This window comes from Podarcis tiliguerta (assembly GCF_965153285.1).
Source record: "Podarcis tiliguerta genome assembly, chromosome: 1".
Classification (NCBI taxonomy): domain Eukaryota; kingdom Metazoa; phylum Chordata; class Lepidosauria; order Squamata; family Lacertidae; genus Podarcis; species Podarcis tiliguerta.
The window spans coordinates 83,410,992-83,432,670 of record NC_139534.1 but is presented as its reverse complement, the minus strand read 5'-3'; the positions used below and the strand labels follow the sequence as shown (position 1 = coordinate 83,432,670).

General features: G+C 41.7%; 1 protein-coding gene across 2 annotated transcripts in view; it reads right to left on the bottom strand.

Moving 5' to 3' along the window:
• Window positions 1–21,679, bottom strand: part of EXT2 (exostosin glycosyltransferase 2) — an 86,729-nt gene that overhangs the window by 26,732 nt on the left and 38,318 nt on the right. For both annotated transcript variants that reach the window (XM_083432647.1, XM_083432646.1), the window contains 2 exons: window positions 11,653–11,784; window positions 3,207–3,396 (listed from right to left, as the gene is read on the bottom strand). In XM_083432647.1, the coding sequence (XP_083288773.1) occupies window positions 3,207–3,396; window positions 11,653–11,784 (322 nt within the window). The remainder of the gene's footprint in view (window positions 1–3,206; window positions 3,397–11,652; window positions 11,785–21,679) is intronic.

Here is a 21,679-nt window from a genome sequence, read left to right as displayed (position 1 = left end):
AGTGTGGAAGGGAAGAGTGGGCAGCAAGTTACTCCATCTTCCTCCTAGCTTGGCAGCATATCCAATCCATGGTTACTCAGCAAGTTATGGCTGGTGCGATCACTTTAGCTTTGACTGTCTTTGACCAGAGATCCATAAGCAAGCACAATAGGCCACAGGGTTTATTCGTTGTAGGCCATTATAACCTGTACTCTCAGCACTCAAGTGCTGTAAAAGCAGTTCACAATCAGGGATTCAGGTTAAAATGGATTCAACTAATCTTCCAAAGGGGCTTGGAGCTGACAAGCAGCCACTTGTGCACTTTACTGAAGAGGGGCTTTTTCACAGCCAGTCAATACTTGTTGCAATACTTAGAATTCAGGGAGGCTCTCTTTAGACGTGACCTTGTAACTGCCCATTCTAAAGGTAGCTGGGACCACTCCAAACATGGAGTATTTCATCACTTTCATTTGTGGACCCAGGCAGTCAGCCCCTTCTGTTAGATGTAATAAGCCAAGAGGAACGATGTGCTAGTACATAATGCTGGACCCTTCTAATCACCTTGTCTTTGTCCTCATGCCATAGCAATCAAAACACGTACCACAAAACAGGACTGCACAGTGCTCCGAGCAGCTCCCAGACTGCACTGCACAATTTTAGCATTCAGGCTGAAGTAACTACAAGGAATTATCCTTTAAGTACTCAGCAAACAGGTCACAGTATGCCCCCTGTACACCACTAAGCATGTCAAGTTTGGGAGGATTTCTAAGGTGAAAGTTTCATTTGATATACCACCCAGCACTGCTTGGTGGCATCTACTACTACTAGAGGTCAATGCCTACCCTTCCTCAACCTCTTAAACTGCATCCTTCATTTTCTGCACACAAAGTTATGTGGCACATGCATATTATACCAAAGGGCAATATGTCAAGAAACGTTGGAATATATATTGGTACATGTACGTTTTATTGTTTAGTTTATTGGAATGGAAATATATGTTCAAAACAGATCTTAAGAAAGAAACACACATTTCTATTTTAATAATAATAATAATAATAATAATAATTATTATTATTTATATGCCACCTATCTGATTGGGTTGCCCCAAACACTCTGGGTGGCTCCCAACAAATTAAAACATCAGACACAGTAAAACATCAAACATTTAAAACTTCCCTATACATAGCTGCCTTCAGATGTCTTATAAAAGACAGATGGCTGTTTATTTCCTTGACATCTGATGGGAAGGCATTCCACGGGGCGGGCACAGCTACCAAGAAGGCCCTCTGCCTGGTTCCCTGTAACGCCACTTCTCACAATTTAATGTATACTGCGAAAGGACCACGGGTTAAATTAGCTGTGGGAACCTGGTAACGTGAAGGCCACAGTTCCTCATGGGTGGCCTTCCAGGGGCCACATGCCAGTGGCATGTGTGGCCAGAGATAAAAGTGATCAGGCCCAGAAGCATATGGGAGAAGAATAACAGATGAAACTCTTACCTTTATACAGTAGACTAAATTCCAGCCATGCAAAAGCCAGAGGTTTTTACACACACATACCTACATACACACACACACCTACACCTACACACACACACACACACACACACACACACACCTTCCTTCCATCCAGGCAAGCAAGAGGCATTAACAGAGTTCAAGGGCACATTCGGCCAGGCAAAAGCACTCAAAGGGAGTGCTGGGGAGGGGGCATGGCCTGACAGTGTCCTGGAGGCCTGCATCCCTGGGTTAAACATTCTGACTTTGAGAATGCATTTAGATTCTAGAGAATTTCAAGCAATGGGAAGTTCAGCAAAATCAGGCTTCATGCAGAAATGAAATGTTCAATTATACACTTGATAATTCTATTACCTCAAAGCAAAAAAATGAAATTCACTAACCGTCAATTAACATTTACTCATCACTGGTAGATGAACATGCAGTTTGGTTGAGATGGCATACAACATTCTAGGGTCTAAGCAGTAATTTCATGGGACATTTGAAATATACTGATATTAAAGTTCATGAAAAGGTTCACTGTTAAATTTTGGTAGGATTTGCTCTATTTAGAAGAACAAGAGTACAATGAAGTGAGAACTGAAGGTAACAAATAGGGCTTGGAAAAGCAATAAGCACTGGCACACCAGAGTCATTCATGAGATGAAGCCTAGCTTTTAAACAATTGGTCAGTATTTTCATGAGTATGGTCTGGCAGGGAAGGAAAACTTCCATTGGCAAACAGTCTGTGGTTGCTTTTGACTTAATAGCTGAACAGAGCAGCACCCAATATTTTATTTTAAGTGCATATTTTCCTTTTATAGTAATATTTCACGACTTGCCAAGTAAGTGATCTACTTTGTGATTTTGAAAATCTGAACATGGAAGTTGCATAACTTGTTTAAAAGGAGACAAGGGAAGAGAAATAATTTGTGGAGTTATAGAATCAAGTATACTTGTGCCTTGAACCACTGTATTTTAATTTCTATTCTGCTTTTTCTCAAGATGGTTATACTGAAATTAAATTACATTTAGGAATTCACATTACTGTGCATCTACTTAAAATCTGGGCACTAAAAGCCATTAAACAGTGAAGTACAGTATCCACAACATTTTTCAAAGGCTTCAACTTTCACAGCGTTCTTAACAGAGTTCCACAACTGATGGACAATCACAAAAAATACTTCTCCTTCCTCAATAGTACGGTCAAAAGTAGGCTCCAAAGAATATTGTGCTTAAGCTGTTAAGGCACGTATGTGAAGCCTTGGTACCACAGACCTAGTTAGGCACAGCAGTGGTCCTAATTTGGCTCATGAGGCAATTTCCTCCAAGCCAACATTGTATATGACATCTGTGGTGCAGGTCAAGATGTGGCTGTTAAGGAACAATCAGGAACCTTAAAAGTGGCGCTTCTGATTGTTCTATGATTAGCAGAGCTTGCACCCAGTGCCTTTTTAATTTAGAGGCCAGATGCAAGCCCTGCCAGAATCAGCAACACTCATGAACTCTGGAGAGCAATTGATCCCTGTTGGAAGAGAGGCTTTAAGTCACTGCCAATCAGCGTTTGAGAGGTGACTTCAAGCCCCAGTGAGTTCCTTCACAGGCATGGCTTGGATCATCCCCATGCTTATGAAGGAAGCTCTTCTGTTTTCAGCATGACATGACTTCAAGCCAGGGTGTAAAGGAAAAATGGGTCACCTCATAGGAGGAGCTTGGTTCCCCACAACTTACCTTCTGGTGGAACTTTGTTCTGGTTGTTCCAAACTACTAACAACTTTGAAAGGCTGGGCACCTTTGAGACTTCAGTGATGACTCTAAAGAGGCTCTCAACCCGATCATAGGTCAGGACAATAGCAGTGAAGCCTTGCGACTGAGGTGGAATCAGCGGAAGAAATAGTGGATTGCTTACGCTGCTCCATTTCTGCAGAAAGGAAAGAAGTAGGATTAAACAAAGGTCACTTTTCAGTAATAAAATTGGAATAAATCAACTGAATGCAATTTCCATCATTAGGACCAGATCAGCACACCAACACATTAAGCATTTTAGAGGGAAAACTGGTCTTTGAAAGCCTCTTTTTGCGATAAAACACCAATCTCGGTTAAATATAAACATGTTCTGTGCATTTGTTCAAGTCATAATAAAAACTATCAAGTATGTTCAGGGCTACCGAAGAATAAAAGACAGATTACTGGAAAACCAGAAAGATTCGGCTACCCTGGCTTGCTTCTTCCCCACATCTCTCTTCCCAAAAGGAAGCTTAATCTTTATATGAATTCAGACTAGGCCAACAAACAGAAAACCAGCCTAGTGCCACAATTTCTGGGGGGGAATGAAGTAAAAAGAGGCAAATTAATAAACCTGACACAAAATGGGCACAAATAAAAAAGAAAACATACTCTTGGTTCAATACAGAAGGATAAAAAAGCAACCTTCAACAAAAATAGGCTTGTTCTATGGTTTTAAACAGTCTACCTTTCAAGCATTTTAAAAAACAAGAAAAGAGGCAAAGATCAACTTTAGTTATTTACTCCACCTAATGTTCCCTAAATACTTTTAAAAGACTTATTTTACCATCATAAGGTAGCCAATTTAGCTGGCAGAGATGCAGATAAGGCACAGTAGAGCCAAAATGTAGAGTCCCAACAGAATGCATTTTGTAGTATACATTTCCCAGAGACACAATCAAAGACTAACATTAAAGAATATAGACAGGGGGAAAGCAGATTTATTTTTTTAAATCTAGGCCTATGAAAAACTAGGGCATTAACTTCACCTTTGCATAGGACATTGTAACATATTGGCTAGGATCAACAGAGTCTGATATGCAGCTAAATTATTTTGTTGCACATATGGATATTCTCAATTTTCACTTCCAACAAGAACCACTCACACTTTATTGAAGAATGCTCTAGGGAATCTCCCAACTGTCAGGGGCAGCTGGAAGGGATGTGTGTCCTAAAGAGACCATCCTTGCCCAACCTACTGGCCCTCCAGAAGTTTTGGATTTCAACTCCCTTCAGCCCCAGTAAGCATGGCCCATGATGGGAGATGATGGGAGCTGTAATACAAAACACTACAGAACACGGCAATAGTTTGAACAGTGCTGGATCGGAAGGCTTACTGTGATGCAGTCATCTACTAATGTTCATAGGAAAGCCATTTAGATCTCTGCCATATAGTTTTTTTTAATGTGGAGCAATCACAGCGTCCTCCACTGCATTTAGGACTTTTAAATAGTAGTAACCAGCACCATGACTAGGGAGTCACTGTAGATTAAATAAAACCAGAGTAATAAGCGCCATCTCATAAAACTGTCAGACAGCACAATTTTGAATCATTTAATGGCATCGCAAGGTCAATGGACAGCTCTGGGTACAGCATGTTAGAGTAGTTCAGTCAGGAGGTTACTGGTGCTTGAATGACAATGGGTATAAAATGGTGCAGTGGTATACCAACAAGAAATGATTAGAAAAGATATGCATTTTTTCTGGAAAAACTAGTCTCTCTCCCTCTGTCTGGAAAGGTATGGTGTTTCCTACAATATTTTTTACAATGTCTGGACAAAACATTAAAAGTAGCATTCTTTCAAGCTTCATGCCTGCAATGGCAAGTTGGGGAGATTATTTGCCACTTAAAACAAGATGGGGTGCCTACTCATACGTAAGTTGTTCTTTAGCTCTTGCCTTTCACTGTTCATCTGCTAATCATTACATGTATGTACAGTGGTACCACGGTTTACGAACTTAATCCGTTCCGGAAGTCCGTTCTTAAACCGGAACCATTCTTAAACTGAGGCACACTTTCCCTAATGAGGCCCCGCCACCAGTGCCTTTCCACCGTTCGGATTCCGTTCTTAGACTGAGGTAAAGTTTTGCAAACCAGGACACTACTTCCGGTTCTGTGGAGTTCATAAACCGAATTGTTGGTAACCAGGGCTGTTCTTAAAGCAAGGTACCACTGTACTGCAAATGCAGCACAGGAACAAATGATGGGCAGGGCAGACAAATGACAAATGAAACAAAGCAATCAAAAGCTTCCTTTAAGTAATCTCTAATCAATAGCTGGAGCTCCAGCTTTGATTCATGGCTATGGCAAATGAGGCAAATTGCCTGACCCTCTTTACTACTGATCCCAGTAGGTTTGCCTTCAAAATGAACAATATCATAAAAGCAACGTTTTACTTTTTGATACTAGAACTATGATGGAAATTCTTATAGTACATTTAACATCCAGCACATTTCTAAGTCTAGATAAAGAAATGTAGCATCTAGGCAGCTGTGCCACTTTGTTGAAAGGAGCCCACTGTGTAATTGAGACACTGGCAAAGAATGGCTGAGCTAGAGTATGTTCTGCTACTCTGACATCCAACAGTGAACGCCCCCACCTCAAAAATAATCAAGTTTCCTTAGTTGAGAGTAACATTTCAAAAGGGCATTTAGGCATTGCTGAAGCACCATTAAGAGCCAACCCCCTGCTGCCTGCCTGAAAAGTGTGTCTACAGTCTGGGACCTCTTGACCTCACTTTCGGCAGGAAATTGGGCAAATTCAAACCTCCATGATTTACTTGAGTCTTACAAACTTCTGTTGGAGAAAGGCAAACAATGCAGGTAATTAACTCAACAGAAGCCTAATTAAATCCCTATTATGGAAGCAGGGCATGAAATTGATGGTGACATAAGGATGGTTCTTCCCAACAATAGAAAACGCATCAGTCAACATTTGTTTCAGGTGCATCCAGGCCTTGTATTGGAGATCACCAACTGATCTCTCTCACTCTCTCTCACACACTCCCCACAACTGGTACTGATGGTGTAATCATCCATCACTTTCTTTGACAAAGTGCTGACACTTAGCCATGGCTCAGACAATTCTAACTCACTCCCCACCCCCAGCCGCCAGCCTTCCCAACGCTCAACCAGCTAATATTCATTACAGGAGCCACAGTAATTAACCCAAGACTGATAGGGTATTTATCGTGAATCAGTTTTATGTACAAGCCATATCCAGTTGCAAGTGTCAACTCTGCAATGCAACAGGGCTCTCACATTGCTCGGTCTGGCATTCCTGGCTGTTTGACAGCGGTCTCCTTTCCGCAGACAGCAAAAGAAGCCAAAGCACTGGGATCCAGAACCGGAGTGGGAGGCTGGGAAACTGGCCTAACTTTTGGTGATTTTTTTTTTAAAAAGCAAAATCTCCACAAGAAGCGACTCATTTGTGTCAGACTGCCATTTAGCAAAAAAACCCCAAAACATTTTAAAGTTTCCATTTGCTACTGGAGAATTTATTTCCTTTGCTTTGGCTAAGTGAACTTTCTTCTTCTTTAACTGCATGCAGTATTAAAACTATTTTAAGACTCAATAAAGAATGAAGAAAGTTATCCCCCCCACAAAAAAGATTCTGATGGAATTCACGTCTCCTGAGATATGAAGGACTCTGAACCTCACCCCACATGGAAAGAGAAAAACTTCATAAGGGGGGGGGGCCTAATCTTAAGAGTAATAAGTGAAAATGACTGATTTCCCAATGATTAGTGTATAATCATTTATAGTGTTTGTTTCTGAAAACACCTGTACTCTATCTCCAACACGATTACAATAATTAAAAATACAACAGAAGTTATGTGCCAACAATGCAATACCCAGGTCAAAGAACACTATTGTGATGTTAAACTTATTTTCAAAGGCAACATATAAATATGTTGCATAAATAATCAAATGAAATAAATCCCCAAGACAGAAAGAGAACAAAAAGGAGAAGACAGAATAATGCTCCTGAGCCACTTCGCTGGCACAGACTGGAGTGCAGAAGGAAGATGAAGACCACCTGCCTATTCAGCCTGCGCAATCTGCAAGCAGGATCTGAGCACAACAACTGTGATTCCCCACATGTGATTCCCAGGAACTGGTATTCAGGGGTATGCTGCTTCCAACACAGCTAACAGCCATTGCTGATAGCCTGATCCTCCATGAATTTGTCCAATCCTCTTTTAAAGCTGTTCAGGTTGGTGACCATCATCACCCCTTGTGGGAGCAAATTCCATAGTTTAACTGCGCGCTGTGTGAAGGAGGACTTTCTTATGTCTGTCCTGAATCTTCTGATGACCAGCTTCACTGAATGCCCCTGAGTTCTAGCACTCATTTTCTTCATGCAATGCATGATTTTATACACCTTGATCATGTCCACACTTAGTTGCCTTTTCATCTAAACTAAAAAAGTCCCAAGTGTTGTAGTTTTTCCTCATAGTGCCTTGCCCTAACCCCATGATCATTTTGGTTGCCACTTTTCTGAACTTTTTCTGGATCCTTTTTGAGGTGATAGGACGTTTTTGTTGAGCTAGCCAACACAATTTGAAGATCCTCTTCCTGGTTACTCACTCCTTCAGTCTCGCCCACATGCTGGTATGCACACTATGAGGGTGAATATTACTCCCCCATTGCTGGATAGCTAACATGGTGATAATAAAAGTTTTTTTACTGTTCTCATGAACAAAAGCAGTGCTATTTTCCTTCCCTCCCACAATTTTCTTTTCAGCAGCCATATTTTATTACTTTGTGAAATCATATTCAGCTTGAACCATAACAGACTACTACTAGGAAAGAAGTAAGGAGGATTTAATACTAAAAAATTTTAATACTAAAATTATACTTACATCATTTTTCCAAGGAAGGGTGGGTTTTTTTTGGGGGGGTGGGTTGTTTTAAGTATCTATTGTCACCTCAATGCAGTTTCTATTATGAATTACCTAACAAGGAATACCTTTGTTTTATTTTGTTCTGCAAGCAGAATGTACTCCCACTGAATGCATAGAGACAACATTTCCCCCATGCTTCCCATCCACAACTTGTCAAAGGGCAAACCTGAAGAGCTCCTTCCATTTACAGAAAGAATTTGGATCCAGGAGGCAGCTCCCACAGGAGGAAAGGAGAGTGGCAAAAACTGACACCTATTTCTCCTTCCCTCTGCAACCCCTCCAACCTCTTACATGATTCTGTAGGGTCCTCAAACCTTCCAGAGCAGATTTTGAGGGGGCATAGTGAGGTGCAGGAGGAACCAATGAAAAATGCCTCTTTTATTCCACCTGAGGCTGTGTCTAGTTAGCAAAGTTCTGTTCTGGGGAAGTCTTGATCTAACCCTTAATGCTGTGTTAATTGGCATAATATGTCTTGAACATAATTTCTCTTAATCCAGAATTTGAGTTTCATAATGAATATCATCAGTCACTTCTTCAGTAAGCAAAGCACTTTAGTTTACCTAGGCTAAAACTAGCACTCAAACTTGCCAAGCAATTGCTTGTTTGTTTTCCCCCTTTTCAGCCAGCATTTTGTAATAACCCAGCCAAGCAGGAACTTGGAACTTCTCTTTAAAACTAAAATCCTGATGATCAGCTAGTTTAAAAGGCGAAAGGGGGGTGGATTCAGTCACATCCTTCTCCACTCCACTCCTCTTCCCTGTCGACACCTGATCAGTGGAAGTTTGGGTGGTGGCAGCAGTAGGTGTATAAACCAAGCAAAAACTACAGTTTATTTACATTTCAGGCTATAAATGGTGAGAAAGACCAAGTTCAGTAAAAAACAAAACAAAAAAAAACCACCCTAAAATTCTAGAACAAGTTTTCTACTATCCTTATCCATGACAAAATAAAAATTGAACTAAGGTGCAATGGTATTTTGTGCATTGCTATTGCTGAGTCTACACATACAAGAAATGGGAGCCTTAAAAAAGAAGTCACCCGTAGAGTATGGATTTCATGCCCCTTTAATTTGGTTTGTGATCTCTCCATGACTGAGAGTTTCTATGTTTTGTTAAACCAACCTGTAATAGGTAGCAAATCTACATTTTTTCATTTACCACTAACAGAAACTTAGCAGCTGTTAGCAACGACAAAATTAGCTTCTACCTAAATGTTGGCATGGCCTTGACATCTAAGCACCATGGTGTCTGTGCATTTTTAACAGTTTCTGTATTTACTCCATTAATTTTAGGGGCAAGTTTCTCCAAAGGTAAGTCATAATTCACACGACGACTATGCCTGTTACTTAGTCCAAACAGACTAGGATCTACAAAGATCTGTAGGCCAGTCCAAAAGAAAAACCCTGTGCTATTTTAATAGCTGTTCGTTGAGGTGTCTCTCAGGGCTGACAAGTTACTCATGTGAAAGGAAATATATTCTCCTCAAATAAGCAGGTAAGTGTCCAGCTACAGAAACACTTGAACATTTCCAATATTTTAACTGATATGTTGAAGTGTCAAGTGATCTGAAACTAAAATGGTTCAATACAGTTTTCTTTAAGTGAACATTTTTGGGCTACCTCTGTGCCAAAACCTTCAATCAAGCTGCATATAGCTATAAAGTGTATGGTCTTAAGAGGCCTTTGTCGTTACCTTGTCCTACATTTTGTAGGATAGATGCCATAAAATTTCACCTGGAAACATTTCTGAAAGATATTCAGCTGATGCACTGTAAAATCTTTTCCAAACAGTATGTTTGGTAAGTTAAAGTACTCATGGCAACAGGCATAGCTTTAGTTTTTATATAAAATGCTTTTCTCAGACCACTGCTAACACGATGGCTCGATATAATAATACAGTATTGATATCCATCATCATGACAACTAAACCCACCGGACACTAATAAAACTCATGGGTGTTTTTGGTTGTTTTTTTTCAAAAAACCCTCTCAAGATCAGTCCTTTAGAAAAGCAGGAGAGTTTTTCAAAACCTACTATAACTTTACACGACTAAGGCAAACTGCTTAGACTAGAACAGACAACATATTAGGGACGCTACATTTGACATGAGGTAGGAGAATATATGACAGGTTCAGCTGTTTGGGTATCTGAATCTGTAGCGTGTATAGCATGGTTATGGTACTAATTCCTTGTGTTTGGATAAGTGAATTTTTGTATAACAAGCATTTAGATAGCAGTATCTCTGTGTAATCGGCTCTCCCTGAGTTGCTCAGAGCAACTGACATATTGGTCCCAAGCAATCTTTCCCCAAGATGGCTTATAGTAGAAGAACTGCTTAGTTTTAGCAGTAGAACCTTCATACCATTCTCTGCACTAGCTGCTCTCTCACTCTAACTTACACATGAGCCATTCTTTGAACTACCGGTATTTATCTGTTATTTCATTTAGTAGGGCATCTCTTTTCCTGTCTCACGGCCAAGTTGCTCTCTAGCAGTCAGTCACAGAGAAAATGGAGGTCTGCTGAGAAAGTACATTTATTGCTCTGCATACAGCAGGTCTCCTGGCAATTATTAAAATAGTGGTGGTTAAACTACAATTTATGACACCCCTTTTGAGAACACTGAAACAACAATGACAAAACAGAGCCATACATTTTGTACAATGGTGCTCAAAAGGTGGCACAGGAGAACTCCCTAAACATGCAATAAACTGACAAATATGAACACTCCCTTGACTCTGCGAGTGTCATAGGGGTAGTAAACCAATAAATTAAAATTCTCAGTTAAAAGGATGAGGGGAGCCACAGGTATTGTTTTGCTACACACTGGGTTGTATCCAATGGAGTGCAAGAGGACTTCCACTTGCACAACAAGACTTCCGCTTTCATTTCCTCCCTGCTGTAGCACCCCTAAAATCTGCTCTGGAGAGTCCCTCTGGAGTAGAAGCTTGTAAGATGTCCTAACTTCTTTATTGGAGATTAGTAACAATTTCAGCTTCTACATTTTGCAATGTAATCATGGAATAGCACTACAATCACCAAAATTCAGCAATAATAATCAGTTTCTATTGTCAGACAGAGCATGCCTACTGAACAAACAGCAATCACTCATTTGCCATCCTGAGTCCAACATTTACTATTTCTCAGACAAAAAGCTTTCCCGGCCATTTTCTTGGAAGTACCTCTGCTAACAAGGAGTTCAAATTTCTTAAAGCAGAAACGCAGTGCACTTATCTTAAGAACTGTTTGCAATGGCCAAAACTAGACCTTCTAACATATGACAATAGCTTAAGACTCCCATTTTAAGAGAAAAAGAGAAATAGTGTAGCGAGCTAATATACAAATATTTCCCTTTAGGCTATATTTTGGGCAAAGTTAAGTGAAATTTGTGTTTACCAGCAAAATATAAAATATCAGCCGATCACAATGGGAGTCTGTTTTTGAAGAGGCCCAGCATATTAAATTTAATAGAAATATAGCTCTACTTACAATTGCTGGGGGATCATTCCATTCTTCATATGATGTGGCAGCATATGGGTAGATCCTGTCATTGATAATCTTGAGGGTTGCCAAAGCAATAGCTTTCATTGATTGAAAGTAAGCTTCCCAGAACCATCTTGCCTGCAAAGAATAAGGAATAGTATTTTCACAACATATTTATGTCAGACAGAAATATCAAACATCTGTATATGGTTGAAACATATATGTGTCACATGCAACTGTCGCTAAGAAACTGAATCTAGGATGGGGTTTTGAAGACTAAAGCAGATCTGGTTCTCAGTGACTCCACCATGTTATACAGAAGTTTCTCCTAACACTGGGCTGTTTCAGCCCAGACTGATCCCACAGAGTGATGCCGTAAACACACAGATTCACTAAATCACCACAGCTGTCCAACCTGGAGCCCTCCAGATGTTTCTGACTCCAACTGTCATCAGCCCCAGACAGCATGGCTGAAGATCAGGAAAGATGGGGCGTGTGCCCCAAACATCTACAGGACATTAGACTGGGGAGGCCTACTATATACACATCATCCATGCACATTTAAAACTAGTGTGCCAGCTGCACCCATTCCTGGAGCCGTCCAATCTGGCTACAATGATGCACACCTTAGTTACATTCATCCATTCATCCTTAGTTACAAGCTGCAATGGGCTTTTGAAAAGTGTTTGGAAACTTCAGTGGATCCAAGATGCTGCGTCCAAATAGCTGACCCAAGCCAGTTACAAGGAGAAGAGAAGCTCATTGTGACAACAGCTGCACTGGCTACTGGCTCATTTTTTGTCACAATTCAAAGTGCTGGTTATGAACTATAAAGCTGTATATGGCCATGAGCCTGGCTGGGCTTTAAAATCTTCTAGGGAGGCCACCTTCACAGGCAGGTTTGCCATGCACCTAGTGATAGACAGCAATTTTGGAGTCACTGGTGAGCTTCCTTAGGGAGGATACGGAATAGGCAGGAAAACATGGCCAAAAAGGTTGATCAGACTTGCCTTTCTTGTTCTTTAGACAGTAAACATGTAATGGTAGTGCACCTAAAAAGCAGGAGAGGCAATGGGTCTGGCCCTATTTTATCTTATTTATTTGCTTTTTATTAAATATAGTGTATATACTGCTGGACTGCAAAAACAAAAACAAAAAAACTCAAAACAGTTTACTGTTTCCTGATAATAAATATACTGTAGAAAAAGCTATTCCTATTCTAGCCCTTTAGAAACAATGGCTACTGGTGCCATATACTGCAAGCAGCCAAATCCAAACTACAGAACTCAAAACGCAAGGATGTACACAGAGAACACATTGTCTTGTTATCATTTTAAATTCACTGCCAATTATCAGAATATTTTTCCAGAAAAAGAGGTGCCAGGACTCACCATGAACACCTCCCTGGTTCTCTTATAATGGCAATGGCGCCCACCCAAGAGGTGCTGGAACTGAGTTCCAGCGAGTTCTGGCTGAAAAAAGCCCTGAGAATAGGCAATGGGTAGCTTTTTAAAAATGTAATTAATTCATTCCTTGCTTCTCATACAGAATTGCAACAAAACAAATTTGTAAGGACTTGGGAATCAAATTGATTCTGAAAACTATCAACCCCAAAGGAAACATACTTTGCCAATAATCATATCTCAAGCGGTCTGGCCTTACAGAAGTTATTTTCTCCACTTAATTGTTTCTGCAGAGATCTCCAACACAGTTAAGTGTCCAGAAGGCACTTAAATTTAAGGACCTCCCCAAGGCCCAGTATCAGCCAGGAGGAATATCTGCATGTGTTTGTGTAGGACAGCCAGCCAGCAAGGAAAACAGTGTTTTTCCCCTCAACTGCATTGACTGTGCATAAAATTTCAGAGCACGATAAAAAGACAAAGGCATAACACAGCTGGTCATGACTTACTGATGCTTATCAGGTTGACTTCCTAACTGTGAAGAAAAACCAGCAACACAAATATACCGTATTATTCGCCCTATAGGACGCACTTTTTCCCCTCCAAAAATGAAGGGGAAACCTGGGTGCGTCCTATGGGGCGAATGCAGGCTTTTGCTGAAGCTTGGAGAGCGAGAGGGGTCAGTGCGCACCGACCCCTCTCGCTCCCCAGGCTTCAGGAACACATCCGCAGCCTAGGCAGCCTGCTTCCCGGAGTGCGGGGCGCACTGAAAGCAGAGCGACCGGCGCTTCGGGAACACATCCACGCTGCGGATAGCAGCCTGCTGCCCGCGCGAGGGGCGCCCTGAAGCAGAGCGCCCCGCCCGCCAGGCAGACATCCGCAGCGTGTCCCCACGCTGCAGATAGCAGCCTGCCGCCCGGTGCGCCAGACAGACATCGGCCAGCCCCACAAGCTTGGGGGACAGCAAGGAGGCGCAGCGCCGCCATCCTGCTGTTCCTTGACCTGGTTCGGTTTCCCCAACCTGGTTTTTTTTTTTGGGGGGGAATATAGGGGGGGATTCCTTTATTTCCCCCCAAAAAAACTAGGTGCGCCCTATGGGACGGAGCGTCCTATGGGACGAAAAATACGGTAGTCATGGTGAAATAACAGAATTAAACACAACTTATGAAATTATGCAGTTGTACTGTGTGGCTGAAGACTCTCACTGCTATGTACAAATAAATTATTGTCCTTGAACAGATAAAGTGGTCTCTGTATTACAATAAGCTCTCAAGCAGGACAGGGAATGCTTAGTGTCTATTAAATACAGAGTGCTTTTCTGTGCCTGCAAAATGGAAAAAGCCCATTATCCTTTAGAAGTTGTCGGTTCCAAGTCCCCTATAAAAAGAACAAGCTCCAAACAGAAGATTCTGAAGATGTAGTTTCTGAGACCAATACATGGATTCCCATAGCCAAGTTGTCAGTTAGTTATGAAAAACAGGGTTGACGTTCACCCTGGGTTCATTGCAGAATTCATACAGAAATAGACCTACAACACAGTGCTGGTTTGTCAGTTGCACAGTAGTATGCAATGTCCCTAAATTTCAGCCCCATATCATTTACAGTTTTCTTTCCATTAGTAAAAAGTGCTGGAGGCAAAAAAATCCCACCAATGGGGCACTGCCCCACCCTCAACCAATGTTAATGTACTGGGAGGGGGAATTGCCCCCAATGGTATTTCACAGCAAAGATTGACCCAGAGAAGCAGACCTGAATTTTTGTAACATTTCACCACCCTAGGACACACAAATTCAACTTGGGGTAAAACAACAACAACAACAACAACCCCCAAAAAACCTGTCTGTTAGATTCTTAGTTTCTGTTTAAGAATTAATGTGTTAGCTAACATGTCCCACGTGGTTTTTCAAGCAAAAATTGCTCCAGGGAAGCAGATTAAAGTGATATTCTCCTGACACAATACACTTGGCTTGTGACAGATGTTCTAGACACAACACTAAGTCTAACATGGTGGGTTATCTGAAAAAATTGTATCTGCTCCACACAAGCCACAAGATGTAGCCAGGGTTTGTGCTTGGTTAACGTCTGGGTTTATTTGGTTCCGTGTGTGTGTGTGTGTGTGTGTAAGCATAAGCCCAGGTAGCCAAACCATGCCTTAGCTCCGAAGAGCATAAAAGCAAGACTGAAGAGAAACCAAGCGGTTGTGATTTTTATTCCATGTACTGCATACTTGCTTGTTCATGCTTAGTCATGGTTTGGCTTAGTACGACAGGCAAACTGCACCACAGGGGATGTCAAACTTTGGGTAGAAAACTACCCCATAAATCTGTCTATGGTATGGCCATTTTTTTTGTTTTCCTTCCTTCAGTTAATATGTGTATCCTAGTTAATATGTGTCCTTAGCTTAGGCTTCTAAGTAGGAAATCATCAGGAGAACTGTAAGATATTTTAATAGTTCCTGCATGATGAGAATAATTAAATAAACTAGCTTATGTGCTGCTTTCAAAATGCACAATTGATTTTCACAGGCATTTGGCCTGATTCAACAGGGCTCTTCTTATGTTCCTATCTGTATACTCCATATTCTTTCCATATTCTGTATCTTTTGCAATCCACAAAAACATCCAGAGGCCTTTCAGTTCTGCCTTTCAGTTCTGCTATTGGGTGTTCCAAGCTATTGGGTGTTCCAAGCCAAGTGCTTCAATAACAGGAAGTTTTCACACACTTTAATGAGGGTGTTTGCAAACAGAATGCAAAATCATCCATGTATTTCCATGAAACTTGGAAATATTCCAGATTGAAATATTAGTATTTTTCCTGTTAATATCCAGGTCTGCACTATTATTTCATAATAGTGAAGAGCTATTAGTTTAATCATTTTGGCCCCATCAAATGCCCTCTCCACTCAATTTTATACTGTGGAAACAGGTTTCTGTGATATGATGTAAGAGTGTCTATAAAAGACTCAATTCCTGCAGGATGCATTCACCTCCTCAAACTTCTACTAGAAACATCAAAAAGAATGTAATGTTTGTCCCATGAAGGATGGTGTAATGGTTCTAGGGGTTGCTCGTGCGTAAGCCGGTGCAAACACCTGGCTGGATTGCCTGAGTGAACCTTTTCTGTCCGGACAGCCACTCACCCGTGGCTGTCTCAATCGCTGGCAGAATCCGTCAGTGGGCGTTTCTTAAACTTCTTCCAGCAAAGAGGCTCTTTGACGCCTAGTCTCCTCCTACTCTCTCTGCACGAAAGCCTTCTGCACAAGGAGGGCATAGGCAGCGGAGGACCTCTACTCTCCCCGCTGGTCCCCGGCAAGGAGTCATGGGACCGCCTCGCCGATTCCCCCATCTGCCCCCCTTCTCCACTGGTGCTACGCTGATTCTCTTTCCCAGAAGATGGGCTGCCTCTCCCAATCCCGGGACGCTCTCCGGAATCCCTCTGGATTTTGCTCTCTCCCTCCGGCACTGATGGTAGTTCCCTGACAGATGGGGAATTAGGAAGACATGAAAGGAAAGGGAACAATTTTTATAGCCTAACTATCTATGCCCATGTATAGCCAAATAATTATTAATTTAAAAAGATAATGATGCAAGGGTTTAATCTACTAGCAATCTTTCTTCTTTTAAGTTGTGTTTCATTGAGGCAAAATCCAAAACTTTCCAAGGAGGCTGCAAATCTCCAAACAGATGTTTTCAGAGCTCAGTGAATCCTTCCCACCTTGTTTGCTTTTCCAGGAAAAAAACTGATTAGCATGGCTAGTCAGTCATCCAGTACTGTCCAATACACAACATTACTAAGCACAACAGGAAATTCTTCTGCTTAAGAAGAAATGCCCCTTCCCTATTTCATCAAAGAAAGCTTTGATTCCCCCCCCCCCCCACTGTGCACGTAATTTAAAAACTTAGACGAAAAGGAAACACAGGTAATTGGCACTATCACATGGCACAACTTTTTCTGACTGATTTGATTTTAAATCAGAGAGACAGATTAAATTGACTGATTCTAGATACAAAAAGTCCTCTCCATCAGAGAGTTGACACTTGCTGAAACATGACAATTCAGCTGTGGGTACTGCCCTGTAGAATAAGGTGTCAGGACAGAGTTTCTGGGTTGAACTTCTCTGCATTTTTGCTGTTGTTGTTCTGGCACCTTAGCCCTATTTCATCACTACCTGTCAACCAGCTGCAGCTGTTTGGCTATTAAACCTGCCTCATTTGGTAATCCATGCATACTTTGCATGTGGAGACCAAGGTATTTCTGCAATGAGGCTGTGTGCTTAAAGCTCCACACTGGACTATTTATTTGTCCTGCTTTTCATCCTTGCCTGCCCCCTGGAATTTCCTTCAAATCAATTTATTAGGTGGTCACAGATCCATTCTGCTCTAATCCATTTCATATCATGGAGAGCCAGAACCTACTAGAATTCTGGTCTTCACTAATTTGTTTTAGAGTTTGTGACAACATCCTAGAAGAACTAGTAGATATGTAGTATTAGACATCCAAGTTGCGACAGTCTATGAGCCAGCTGCATCATAGCTCAACCTCTTTAGTATTTTACTAAAGAGGCAAAATCACTTTGCTGAAATGTACTTTTAGCTGCTTTCAAGAACAGCTGCTGTTGTGCTGTTTTTGGAGTGGATGTCCTTTATTACTGTAGTGTAATTTTTGGTTCTTACAAAAGAATGGTGGTTTTTATAAAGTAAATTAACAAACAAGCTCAGGATTGAGGGATGCACAGGAATAAGCAGCAGACGCAAAACTAATTTGCCTATTAATGCAATTTGTATTTGTTACGTAAAGGAACGAGGCATTCATCTTTTCCCTCTAAGTTATCTCTTCCTTTCTCTGGGTTTGATCCAGAAAAGGCAAACCACAAGTCCACTTGCACAATGGGGTTTGCAGGTTCCTATCTGTTCCCCACTGCAGTGCTATGTACCCCATAAAGAGCTGCTTCTAGGGTCCAGGGATCATATGGAATAGTATGGGATAAGGCACAAGGGGCTGAAGGGGGACGTGGAAGCAACAGAATCCAGGAACCCTGTGTTGCTTTGCTGTAGTGCCTCTCCACTGGCACAAGACATTTTGGGTTCAAGAAAGTATGTTTAAATGCATCTGTGCAGCTATAAGGCCTATGGGGAGGAGGAGGAGGCCCATGTGATTGGGGTGGCCTGGGAGTTGCAATTAGAATCTTATAAATATTATTTGAATAACATTTCAAAAAAGTAGGTGGGCCTTCATGAGTTTACACATGACGTCAGGTTTGGGGCAGATGGAGTTCAGGGGAAATGGCCTAGCAGGCAAAATGAGGAGATCTGGAACCCAATTTTGATCGATGTGCGCTAGGGTCCCCCACCCATTGGTTTACAAACAAATGTTAGCGTTAGCTTCTCATGTGCTTAGCTGCACCAAGATGCATTTATTGGGAAGAGCAGGATCAATTTATTCCACATGCATGCACGCCTCCACTTGAGGAAGGAAACGTCTGTACCACATGTACCTCATAAATATTGGCAATATTGTAATTTTCCACACTCCCTAACAAGGTAGTATAACACAAACTCAGGCCAGACTTGGTTTTAGCACAACAATATGCTAATAAGAGAAGTTAGAATAATCTTTTTGCCAGGATCAAGCAGGAATGTAGCATTTGCAGAAATCTACACACTGAAACTAGTATCCGTAGATACTAGCCTTCACCATGTTTTGGACTACAACTCCCATCATGCCTGACCATTGGCTATGATGGTAGAGGCTGATGGGAGTTGGTGACCTCCCAGTTGTTTTCGACTCCCTAGCAGGGGAAAGTTGATTCAGGCAAAAATGCTATTTTCCTTACAAATGCACATGCTTAACTCCCCCCCCCCCCCAGTCCTGCACAGCATCAAGTTATATACTACAGTTTATTGCCATAGCATGAGCAAAACTTGCTGTTAGCATAATTAGAGATGCTTCATCATACTGCACAATGACAAACGTCTTAACTTAATATGAAAAAATAATACTGGCAAATGCACAAAAAGGCAGTATTAATGAAAACAGATTAATCACATGGGGGCTACATCAGCAGGGGAAAACTTTTGGCTTGCATCAATCACCTAGACCAAAGTTCTAGTTGGAAAAGAGAAAAATCAGCCAAGAGAAAGGGAGAAGGACTTGGAAGAAAGCAATAAAAGTTAATTGCCTAACCTAACGGTCAGGCGCCATAGCATTGCAAGTTGTTGCCCCACTGCAAGAGTCAAGTGTTCCCAGAGTGCCACACTTCACACCGTTTATGAGGTCCTGAAGTGCTACCATTTTCATGTTGGCAGAGGTTACTTTAATGGCTTTCTTTTGGAAAAGCTTTATAGAAACCAATACTTCTTTTACTACCTTCAGGTAAGCAAAACAGAGGTGACTGTTCTAACAGTACTGCAATTATCCCTAATTTTATACTGGTCTTTGTCCTTTATTAAACTTTTAGTCTTTGCAAAGCCAACTCCCTCCACCCAGACTCTGTTTTAGCTTCTGGCCATAAATTTTCACAAGCTTCAACTTATCAACATAGCCACTGCCATTAACAGTACATCTGTACCTGATGCAAATCTAAACCTGATATCCTATGAAATACTGCAAACGTGCATTAAGTTGTATTAATACAAGTCCCGCTGATTTCACAAATTTTTCATGTGGGAGGCAAGCCACATTAATGCACACTTCATCAGATTGCTCTTACAAGGATTGGGGACCCTCCAGAGCAGATTTTGGGGGGCTCACAGAGGGGAGGAGAAGAAGGAGAAGTCCTATTCCATGAACTCCACTTACACAGTATTGGATGAAACCTATTTCATTACATGTTTATTTTATTTTATTTATTTCATAAAACTTATCACCGCTTCACTGTAAAAAAACCTCAAAGTAGTTCCACAGTGATCCACTGAAACTTGATAACAAGCTAATAGAAACTGAAGAAAGACGCTTTACACTCAAAAAAAAAAAAAAAATGTATTAGGCCAGTTTGTAGGTTACTTTCCAAAGAAAATTATTTAAGTGGTATGAGTCTTGGAGTGAACACCCTCACACTCAACTCTAGGAAAGAGTAAAAAGTGAACAGGATATACTATGTTTATCTGACATGATACTTCCTTGAACTTTTAAAATAAAAAACAAAACAAAATTTTGCACTGACAGACTGGGTGATCAAGGGATGCTTCATTCAAAACAAACACAGTACAGCCCAGCTAACCTCTTACCTGTTGTGGATATTGAGGTGGAAGGAACATGAGAACCCCAAGATTCATACCAAGTAGAGATTTGACATCCCCTCCCCACAAAAAAGTAAACAGTGTTTCTGTGCGCTGCTCTGGTTCACCAGAAGCAGCTTAGTCATGCTGGCCACATGACCCAGAAGCTGACTGCGGACAAACGCCGGCTCCCTCGGCCTATAGAGCAAGATGAGCGTGCAACCCTAGGGTCGTCCGCGACTGGACCTAACGGTCAGGGGTACCTTTACCTTTACCTCACAAAGAAGTAATGAGTAAACAGGCCCGGCAATGATGGACTGCTGTATAAATGCTTTTTAAAGCATTTAAAACAGGACAGGGAGAAAAGGAAGTGTTTATTGCCATTCTATCCAAGAATACTGAGATCATCGAGCCACCAACTGACCCCATGGTCTTTATGGTACTTTAATGCCAAGCCTAGCTAAAACTACCATTGCCAACATTTGGCAAACTGAGATGCCAACCTAGGAAATTTGAACTCTCACTTTGTAAGAGCACACATTAGGAGTATTTCATTATTGATCAGACCAGAAACCTGTATGTAAGGAATGAAATCTTAGCCAGTACCAACATTTGTTTTGTAGTTTCAGATTCACAAGGAGCACCAAGGTCACAGTTCAAAATCCTTGTCTGACCCTCCAGATATTGGTCACTTGGGAGTTGCCTTCTATAGGTTCTCAGTTTCGTTGCTGTAAACTACTGACATCGCAGACGAGTCCCAGTGGTAAGGTTAAAAAGGGAAGATATGTTGTGTTACTAACTCTACCTTTTATTGATCCTTATTCTGAGTTTGCGCTTCAGTAGTATTCAAAGCATCATTTTATGCAAGTCATTCAGATCCATAATAGCAAAAGAGAAACATTACAAATGTCTACTAGTGCCAGACTTTGCAAACTTGCCTGTGTTCTATGTTCTTGCTCAGTTCTAATGATGGCAAATTCTGTGTGAAGACACATGTAGGCATTTGCATATCTAAGCAAGGACACTGACGTAACATAGCCTCCCTCCTCCAATTTCAACTTGGTAACCTCAAGGTTGGGACGCGGGTGGCGCTGTGGGTAAAAGCCTCAGCACCTAGGACTTGCCGATCGAAAGGTCGGCGGTTCGAATCCCCGCGGCGGGGTGCGCTCCCGTTGCTCGGTCCCAGCGACTGCCAACCTAGCAGTTCGAAAGCACCCCCGGGTGCAAGTAGATAAATAGGGACCGCTTACTAGCGGGAAGGTAAACGGCGTTCCGTGTGCTGCGCTGGCTCACCAGATGCGGCTTTGTCACGCTGGCCACGTGACCCGGAAGTGTCTCCGGACAGCGCTGGCCCCCGGCCTCTTAAGTGAGATGGGCGCACAACCCTAGAGTCTGTCAAGACTGGCCTGTACGGGC